Genomic DNA, 10,783 nt, shown 5'->3' with positions numbered 1-10,783 from the left:
GTATGTAAAAAAGTTTACTACACACAAACGTTCGGTGCAGTACTCAATCGAAACCCAAGTTATTGTACAGAAACCTTATTTTTACTAAGTTTAGTAAAAGGCACCTGGATATCACTGCAACCGAATGCATTCACAGGCCAGGTAGGCACGTAAGCTAACAACACACTCAATTTCAATTCAATACCTAAATCCGAACTCATTTTTTTGTGTTTTGGTTCTAATGTCAGTATAAATGACCGGATGGCCCCTCGTTAAACCATTAGCAGGGCCCGCATATTTGCTACATTCACACACAATTTCAGTAAAAAACCATCGTCCAAACTTGAGTTGATGAGCGGAAACTACTTTTTTATTTTAAGAACACTGACATTGCTCCCACTAGTCACAAATACAAGCCCAAGCTGGGTCCCAATACAAGCTATATCCAAGATTTCATCCACACTGGTAAATCGAAACTACATTATTGACCCGAAAACAGTAGTTTGACGAAGCCCGGCCGCCAATCTATGAACAAGGAATTTAAATTTCGTTGAAAACATAGCGCCAACCCCATACCGGGCCAGCTAGATCAGTTGGTAGATCGATGGGTTTTAAGTCCGAGAATCGCGGGTTCCATCCCCACACAGCAACACACCTATATGCAAGTTTGTAAGCTGACCGACGTTAAAAGACTGAAACAATGTTGAAAAGATTCCAACTAAAACCGACAAACAAAAGTACCAGACATACCATATCGCTGTATTGTTTTGGTTACTTTTGAAATATTTCAAATACATAGGAACGAGATTGTCAGTAAAACAGATAGATGCTCTTCGATGATGCGCTTCGTCAATATATGGGTTTAATGTTTGGAAACTAATTATTATTCAATCGACAATTACTCACTAAAACCACTGCATTGAAAAGACATAAAAATATACGCATAAACAATCTGAACTTACGATACATGTTAAGTTTCATCGAAATCTGATCATCATTTAATGTGAAACGTGAAATAAATAAGAAAATGTCATAACATAAGTCAAACGTCACTTAGTGCCAGATAAGTTATTGGAGCGGAACAACCTTTAACATATTCGCATGTCCACCAAATAAGGATATGCTGCTTATTAAGTGTAGTACATGTACAGTTCGAATCGTTAGTATCCTAGATCAAATGCGGTAAAAAAGGACAACAACTCCCTGGAAATTCAAACTTTGAATATGCGCCACCCTAAAACAAGAGGGCATTGAAACTTTTATCAAATTTTAATCGAAACGGAAAAAAATGAGAAATGGCATATGTTTAATCAGAGAGCAGTAACTTCGTGCAACATTATTGGACCGAAGTGGTCTGATACCAATGCGCATGTCCGCCATAAAGGGATTCTGCATATTAAGTTAAATGATATTAGTACCATGCGTATGGGTATACGATACACATATCGAGAATAGAACATTATATGACGTTATACCACGAACAGTGGATGCACATTCTTCAGATTCGAATTAAGCCTTGTTATTTTTAAGATGTATATTCTGAAGTTTCATCAAGACTGAGCCATATATGTGCATATTTCTAAGATTTGAGCTCGTGAATTAACGTGACCCAAATGAGATATCGAGATTAATATTGTCAAGATAACATTTATCAAATTTCATCAAGATTGAGTAAGAAATGTGGCCCATATAGTGATTTAAAGTTTCTTTCTTATACTTTACCTGGTTACCTAGTTTTTGAGTGCTTGAAGTAACTGAAATTCAAACACGGTTTAAGTGCTGTACAGATAAATGTTCTGACCAGGTTTAATTAAAATTGAGCAATACATACGGCCTTTACAGTGATAACAAAATAAACAGACTAATTTCATTAAGATTGAGTAATAAATGTTGCTTCTAGAACGATAGTAATGTTTTACCAGGATTTGACCTGGTGGCATATAGTGCAATAAAGAGCTTAAAATTGACGAACTACGACTCATGACGATGGCCACAATAGCTCACCACGAGCACTTGGTGCATATGTTCTGATGATATCTCAGCCGAGTGAAAAATGGTTCCGGGTCAAACGCAAGATCAGAAGCTTTATTTAGTATACACACAACACAGAACAGTTTAGTTTCTTCGGTTATCGTGTGACCGTAGCGACTGTGAGGTCAATGGTTCTATCCCTACTGTGGGGGCGTTCTTTATATCGCCCTAAAGAGACAAAGTACTGAGTATGCTCAGGAAACGGAATCGATAGCGTTTGAATAAGCCTTATGCTTTCGATGCATTCGAACTAAGATAATTCTTTGTTAACTAAGTTAGCTGAAGACGCACCATAGTTAAAGCAAAGATTATTAATCAGCGTAAACAACTCGAGGAATCTGAATTTGCTTTCCAGCAGGCAGTGTGGAGTCGAGTATAAAAGGGCAGACAATAGGATGATCACTTTCTTGAATAATTTTAAGGGTTATTTATGTTTACTACTTTTAGTTAAATTTCGTTCGCTGCTGCGAGCATTTACTCAAAAAGCCCTCGGTATGAATGCAATAGATCTGCATCAATGGTGCTGATATTATGTGTTCAATCGAGAACGTTGAATACATTACATGGGTGCAATGCTGTATATGATATCGTTGACCTATATTTCAGGTAGCCCGTAAGTTCAGGCATTACGCCTAATACCCATTTAGTCATAAAGTACATTTTTCATTGAAAAGAAGTTAAACTGCTAAAGTAATTATATTTCCAATTATATATATCGATTAGAAAGCAAAGATGCAGTAAATGATTTCGGAAAATACAACATACGTGTAAAATTGTAAATGGTGACAAAACTGTTCAGCTAATTATCAATTCGAGTAAACATTACATTCATACATTTGTGATTCAGTTTCAGTTTATTGACGACAAAAAATTTCAGAAAATCAGGGAACACAATTTTCGCATACAATTATACACATAGTGTATAGCATGCATCAATGGCAATTGTATAGATAGTTTTTTAATTTGCATTAACATCTAATACAATACAACAAATAAGTATTGTAGATATTGTATTATAAATATGCCTAAACCGTACATACGTAGGTAGCTTGTGTTTGTGATGTGAATATTTACATATCGCAACGATAGTTATAAAGGGACCTATTCACGATTTGGGCAGATATTGAAGTTTGTTATTATATGCTTATAATGATAATGTTAACATTGGATTTAAAAAGCTCGAGTAAAAAACAAGAATACAATTAAAGAAATAAAAATATAACCCTCAACTGGGCTCGAACCACTGACCCCTGGAGTAAAAGTCTAACGCTTAGACTTATCGGCCATCCGTTCTCATACAATAAGTGATGTATTTTGTACTTTATATAAGCAATCCTCGTAGTGTCACAAAATATAACGACAACAACAGATCTCTCCAAATTATTCAAACGTTTAATAATGCAACGCTTTATAATTTTCAGGTTTTAAAATCGTCAAAATTTGAGAGCATGGTAAAAGTTCAGTATTATTGTTTCCTCACATATATCATAACTACAACGAAAATGTGCGAATCAAACACATCATTTTTAAATTTTGTCCAAAGGTGAACTACAACTATAATGTTTTTGTAGATTACCGGTATTTGCGATTCAATCACGAAGCGAGAATATCAAAGGTTTGCAAAAAACAACAGCTTGTCGTCGCGTAACGTGATATGACGTCGAACTCGAACTCGAGGGATATGCAAAATCTTACGACTTTTTGTTATATACTAAAACAGATTTAAGATTTGTAATAACGCGTGTATTGTTTTATCTCGATAAATAAAATAATCCAATTGATTGTTATTGTATGAATTAGTTTAATTCATGCATTGGTGCGCAAACACAATGGGCTAATTTTTGCCTATATTCATGAAGCTTAAGGGTCTATTGCAATGTTAATAGAACGCACACGTTGCAATTTCTAATAACATGCGCATCTCAAGAGGCTATTACATCCAAATAAGCGCAGAACGCAGAACGGTTCGGCCATGGTCTACCATTAAAATGATAGCCCCTGAATGGCCCGATACCTCAGCAACTTACATAAGCATGAACCAATGATGTTTTTAAACATTAATAATTGATGTAAAATGCTTGCAGGAATAATATTTAAGGTTTAAAAAGGCGGTTTCTTTTTTGTTTTTTGTTTTAATGGATTTCTTTGAAAATTATATTTTTTATGAATTTTTTGGCAACAAGGGGTTACACACTTTAAAATAATGTAATTTATGTTCTGTCGAAAAAACTGGTATCATGAGTAGCATGAAACAATATTTTTTTTAATCATAAGTAATTGATGACAAATGAGTGCAGAGAAAATATCTAGGTTCTAATAAAGCATTTTATGTTTGTTTTAATAGGTTACTCTGAAAATTCTATTGTTTAATGATTTATTTTGCAATAAGGGGTTATGAACTGTAAAAATGGTATAGTTTTTTTAGACCAAAACTGCTACTATAATAATACTGGATGACATGCACTTCACCAAAACATTTATAATTATATTGTTTATTCTTGAAAATGTATCTCCCCTTTTCACTCAACATACCACTTTTATCAGAAAATTCATATAAAATGATGTTTACATCTATTTTCAACAACTATATAGCCTCTTGTTCTTTGTATTCAGCCACAAGTTCTTCTCAGCTTCTTAACAGTAATGTTGTCTTTCTTTTACTAAATGAAAAAAAATCTACACTTTGAGACATTTCATTAAATATGTCATGTCTTTATAACACCCAAAGGCTTATAAAATTGTATATAAAGTATTTCTATACTAACATGACCATTCTAGGCGGGAATTCCTATCAATCTGTAATACGTGTCATGAATCATTTGATAAAAAAACATTTAATGTTTGTTATAACTTTTAAATAATTCAATGAAGTGGTATTGTTATTGGCCGATAAACTTACTGAATAAAAGGGAATATTTTCTAAATTATTTGAAATTTATATTAGATGCGTAATTTTTGCCTAAATGTTTTTCAAACCATAGAGAAATCTACATAAAATTGACGACTTTTATAATAAAAAAAACATTAATGCAATAGAAGTTTCAAGATAAAATAAGTTATACAAGAATTAATGGCTGTTCAAAGCGATGCACCCCGTTTTCGGGTGATTTCGAGTTGGATACCTTGTTATATATATATATTTGATAGTGATTTTTTTCCAGAAAGTTGATTTTTCGTTAAAATATAATTTATCATTCAAAATAATGTTTTCACTAATTAATATCATAGCCACACGCTAACCACCTTTGATTGAATATAGCTCGTTTTCTTTCTGAACATAAACACATGTTTGCCAACTATGACAGTAGACGTGTTCAAATACATGTAAAACTAGTAAGTGAAATTGAATAACACTTCATATTTCATTTATGGTTAGTTTAATATTTCGTTGCCCGAATGATTTTGATGGTAACTTAATTCCCACTGTCACCAATTCTTGAAAGTATTTAACAAGCTTAACCATGAACATTTTTTTGCAGTTTGATGTGACCTTGACCTTGACCAAACGTGTGACACACATTCTTCATAAAGTTACTATTTTTGGTAAATTATTTTTTAATTGCAAGATAAATTATGAATTCATTAATGTCTGGCAATAATAGCCAAATTTAACCTATGACAGTTGTGCGTGATGGTGACCTATACAATAGGGATACGCTTGTTACACGTGACACACCATCTCAGCATGGTGCACATTTGTGGTGAACAGTTTAACAACTGTATGGTGAACGATGAAGTAACAGCTCACACAAGCTGTTCTATGTCCAAATTTAAGCTTTGATCATTAACTTTGACCTTAACCGTTGAGGTAGGGAAACTGATCTCGCACGCACCACATCCTCTCCTCGAGATGGTCTTTTGTGGCAAGTTATTGAAATTGCATGATGAACGACATGATTTGTGGCAAAAAATGACAGTTGTGTGGCTATGACAAACATATGAAAAAGTGACACATGTATATTGTTTATTTAAAAATTTCCAAGAGAGCGTAAACACAGTACAGGAATATTTAAATGCAGTTTCAAGAATAGTTGACAAAAAGTATACATATCGGTAATAACGGTATAAGCTAATCCGATAGTTTTACAATTGGAATGCAATAACAACAGTCCAGATCAAATATGCTCGATTGACAAACTGTCGCCAACAACCCACACCCCACTACCAGCACCACCACTACTATATATATATATATATATATATATATATATATATATATATATATATATATATATATATATATATATATATATATATATCACTTGCATTCATAATTACATCAACATTCTAGAAAGTACTCCTTCCATAACGTTGCCTTCTATTTCATTCAAAGTACTGCCTTCTATAAACATCCGTAGACAGACCTCTCTTACTATCTCATTCATGCGTCTCACTATCTGCAGGATGATATCAGTGTCATCACACTCCCCGTAGTTAACAAGGCAATTTTTCGTTAACTCTAGCTGCAGCATCTCCAGCTCCATCCTTCTCCTGCTGAACCACAACAGCGGCTCTGGGTGACAAATAATGGCCTGTCGTATCTTTGGCAATCTAAGTATTGCCCTTGGACCTTCTTCAATCATGGCCGTGACATCTGTTACCCATTTATGCTGTTGTTCATCATGCAACCCACAATCTGCCATCAAATTTCGCTCAGGAATCATGTAGTATGGCAGCTGTGTAGATGCTATTACAGTTCTAAGTGTTCCCAGTGCGTCATGCAACCAATGGATCAAATTCCTTTCTTGAAACATTGCGGGCGAATTGCTTTCAGCTTGCCAAAGTATTATATTTTTCAGCACAAAGGATGTTATTTCTTTATTGGTTGGTTTCAGTACCTCTTTTACAATCATTTTTAAAATAACATACAATTTTGCTTGAGTGCCATTTAGATTGTTAACGAGTTCCGTTTCACCAATGTTAAAACAAATTCTCCACTCTAAATATTTGTATTCACTTTTTTTTAATCCGTTTGGGGTAACAAAAGATCCCAATGACACAACTTTCAGCACGACATCCGGTGACGGCCAATGTCGAGGTCGTTCAGCCCATCTCTGCAGGATGCAGGGACATTGACAGTGTATTGCATGCACATTGTCGACATTAATTCTGAAACGACTTAATGACATCGGTAGTGAGGGCCCCGCGCGTTCAAGTCGAACTCCGTGTTTTAATTCAATTTTTGACAATTCATCAAGAAATAAACTGCTGCTTAGCAAAGCATTCCCTTTTCCGTCATCACAAAGAGAATTACTAATGAGGGTAATTTGTGTGGAAGCACGTCTCTCCAGTAACATCCTGCAGTGCCCTGGGTATGTACGTGTATCCATCCTGTATACTTCTGTGTGGTCTGGTATGGTGTGTAGATCGACTTCAGCTTCCACACAGACGACATCTTTCAGCACGTGCAACCAGTCATGGTCGCTTTCTGCCCAGCAGGTAAGCCCCTCGGCCTTACTGCCAGCTGTGAAGTGAGTGAAATGATAGGAGCTTGCGTTAAACAACATATCACGTTCCCTGTATCTCTCAATACGTCCCCGTCTGATTTCCTCTCCATATCCCAGCTGAGTCATTATATTACAGACTTCTACCGAAACACCTTCGACATAATCCTGAAAAACAGGATCCAACTATTACATTCTCTTTAAAAGTTATGCTTTTTACTTGTATTATAATCCAGTATTGTACAATTCGCTTGCATTACATGATACAGTTTGTGATAAAATGTTCAATGGTTCCTTATGCAGATATGATATTTTATTTCGATATTTTAATTTTATTTATTCGTATTGTTTTACCGATAGCATTCACAGTTTCTGCATTATAATTGTCATGTTCAAACTACTTATACGTAACACATAAAATCAGACGAAAGTCGTTATATTTTGAGTAAAATTGAAGAGCGTGGATAAAAAATTACATTATTCCGGCACCTCACACATTGCGATTACAATGTGTATAACTGACGGTATTTCCATTAAATATTGACCATAGTCAAACCAATGTCGTTTCGCTTTTTTCCTCTAACAGACACGATACATGTACATTGCTCAACAGTTTATATTTTAATGTGAGCTATCGAAAAGAGAATGATATTTAAATCAATAAATAAATAATTTATACAAATTAATATATATTTGAAAATAATGTATAGTATAATATGTATACATGTGAATGCACATCTATATATAGTGATAACTTGATCTAGCTGGGGACCAATATTTAATCACACTCAAGGCATAATGGTCATTTATGATTAGAACCATATGGAGGCTATTCGTTGCCAAAAAATCGAGTCATGCTGATCTGTGTTAAATATATTGTTTCCGGTGAAATACATATGCGTTTCTTCTTTTGTAAACTCAAAAAGTGTATTTTGAAAACGAGGTTTGTTGATGTAACAATGTACACTCGTATTTATATAAAATAAGATGCACGTTATTAAACTATTATTTAAATATTAGTACTACCAGAGAGACAATTCCGAGTGTTCATCCTGACGTTCAGGATATACAATATTAATGTTTACGCCTACAATAGAACGCTGCCGAAACTGCTTTTACACGCGCATCTTTGCACTTTCCGATCATCATGATTCGGGTATGTAAAGTCTAGCTTCACAAGTTTTGAAAAAAATAGATTAATAAGCTCCACCCATTTCCCCGCCCATTTCACCATCGTAAAGAAACGTGAGCATTCGCTATTCTTCGGTACTAGTAAAACTGAGATAATCAAAAGACCGATTACAAGCAACATTTTATATTTAAACAAATCTATTCAGTGCGATCTAAGTATAAATTGTCATTTTGACAAGGCTGGTTATTTGGCAACGAATAACCTCCATAGATCCAAACCATGTTATTCTGCAAAATAATCATTGCATCTCCAATATCAAATATAGACAAGTGGAGACAAGTGGTACAAGCTATATTTTTGAAAGTGTCATTTAGTACATGAACTATACTGTGTTTATGCTCACACAATTAAGTAAGTTGTTAACAATACAATTTTAACTTCGTTCAACTTCAATGTTCTGCAGAAACAGTTGCATTTTCAGATTTGTTTACTTAATTCAGAAGACAAATGGCAGGCTAATTCGAAAGTAACGACTTATAGGCCTATGTATCTGGGAACTTGTTTAGTCCCTGACTAACCCGATAGTGATGAATGTACATGTAGTTATTTGTGGGAACGCTTCTAAACCCGATAGTGATGAATTTACATGCTGCTAGATGTGGGAACTCTTTCAGTCCCTGACTAACCCGACAGTGATGAATCTACATGCTGCCATTTTTGGGAACGCTTTCAGTCCCTGACTAACTCGATAGTGATGAATGTACATGTTGCTATTTGTGGGAACGCTTTCAGTCCCTGACTAACTCGATAGTGATGAATCTACATGACTTACCCATGAGTGACGACTCCACAGGCTGCAGTGTCTGGGAACGCTTTCAGTTTCTGACTTACCCATGAGTGACGACTCTACAGGCTGCTGTGTCTAGGAACGCTCTCAGTTCCTGACTAACCCATGAGTAACGACGGTACATGCTGCTGTGTCTGGGAACGCTCTCAGTTCCTGACTTACCCATGAATAACAACTGTACAGTGTACTGTGTTTGAGTACGCTTTCAGTCCCCTTACGTACCCATGAGTGATGACTGTACGGACTGTTGTGTCTGTGATTGCTTTCAGTCCCGGACTTTTTCATGAGTGATGACTGTACAGGGGACCTGCTTCAGTCCCTAACCTACCCGTGAGTTACGACTTTACAGGCTGCTATGTCTGGAAACGCTTCCGGTCCTTGACTCACCTGCGTATGCATAATGTACAGACTGCTTCTATATCTTGCAACGCTTTCTGTCTCTTACTTACCTCCGAGTGCCGACTTTACAAGCTGTTGTTTTAGGAAGCCCTATTAGTACATAACGTACCCGAGAGTGAGTGCTGTACATGCTGCTATGGATTGGATCCCTTTCGGTTTCTGACATGCTACGATCTTCGCCTCTTTCTGCCATTTCAGTCGGCTGCAATTACAAATTAATTTGAACATTTAAAAAATACTAAGGGAGATCTCTCAGCAGTTTATCAATTAGCCCATGCAATTATAAGGATCTGGAAAACATTTAAACGCTGTCAAATTAGTCTGCTATTATGATCCTGTTACTGCTTTTAAGTACTTTCCTGAACAAAATGATTTTGCAATAAACACATGGAATTCCCCATTCGATTTTCCATTTTTTATTTAAATACCTATACAAGTACCAATAATTATTTGCACATATATGTGATATAAAAAGATTCAGATACACAACTCAACCATTTAAGGCAAACACTCGCCTATTTGAGTAGAAACTGCAATGTTACAGTCGAATTTAGAAAAAAGAAGTAATTTTGAAACTAATTTTGCTTTCGATTTCAAAATCATCTCACTAAAAACTTTGAAGTAAAATTTAGAGTCGATATTTTCGCAATATACATTTTACATTTTTTTATGGGAAACAAACGTCATGGCATTAATTTAAAAATTAAAAATACTGCGAAAGATAGTTACAAATGAACTTGCCTTTTGTGTGATCACTCGATGAACGTAGAGCATGTGACATAGTCATTAAAACATAATAAACACAAACAAGTCCTTTTCAGTGTTCATATCGATTTATTTCGATGAATTTTATTCTGAGACAACGTTTTCCAATGTTCGTAAAATATTCTAAACTAGAAGTTAAATGTAATGGCTTATTGGCCCCGTGACAATAACAAATTGTGTGACCCT

General features: G+C 35.1%; 1 protein-coding gene across 1 annotated transcript; it reads right to left on the bottom strand.

Annotated features, from left to right (window-relative positions):
* Positions 1–6,284: 6,284 nt before the first annotated feature.
* On the bottom strand, positions 6,285–10,066 carry LOC127872279 (uncharacterized). Its single transcript, XM_052415608.1, has 2 exons — positions 9,942–10,066; positions 6,285–7,622 (listed from the first exon to the last, which is right to left on the bottom strand). The coding sequence occupies exons 1-2, from the start codon at positions 10,023–10,025 to the stop codon at positions 6,285–6,287; spliced, it is 1,422 nt and encodes a 473-aa protein (XP_052271568.1). The 5' UTR covers positions 10,026–10,066.
* Positions 10,067–10,783: the final 717 nt, after the last annotated feature.

Source organism: Dreissena polymorpha, chromosome 3, assembly GCF_020536995.1.
Source record: "Dreissena polymorpha isolate Duluth1 chromosome 3, UMN_Dpol_1.0, whole genome shotgun sequence".
Taxonomy (NCBI): Eukaryota; Metazoa; Mollusca; class Bivalvia; order Myida; family Dreissenidae; genus Dreissena; species Dreissena polymorpha.
The sequence above is the reverse complement of the archived record's forward strand: the minus strand, read 5'-3'. Positions and strand labels throughout refer to the sequence as shown.

Excerpts from the sequence above, each read along its gene's own strand:
- LOC127872279 (XM_052415608.1), bottom strand. The coding sequence starts at position 10,025 with ATGGCAGAAAGAGGCGAAGATCGTAGCATGTCAGAAACCGAAAGGGAT. Across the intron at positions 7,623-9,941 it reads TGTACAGCACTCACTCTCGG|GATTATGTCGAAGGTGTTTC; the intron begins GTACGTTATGTA and ends CCTGTTTTTCAG.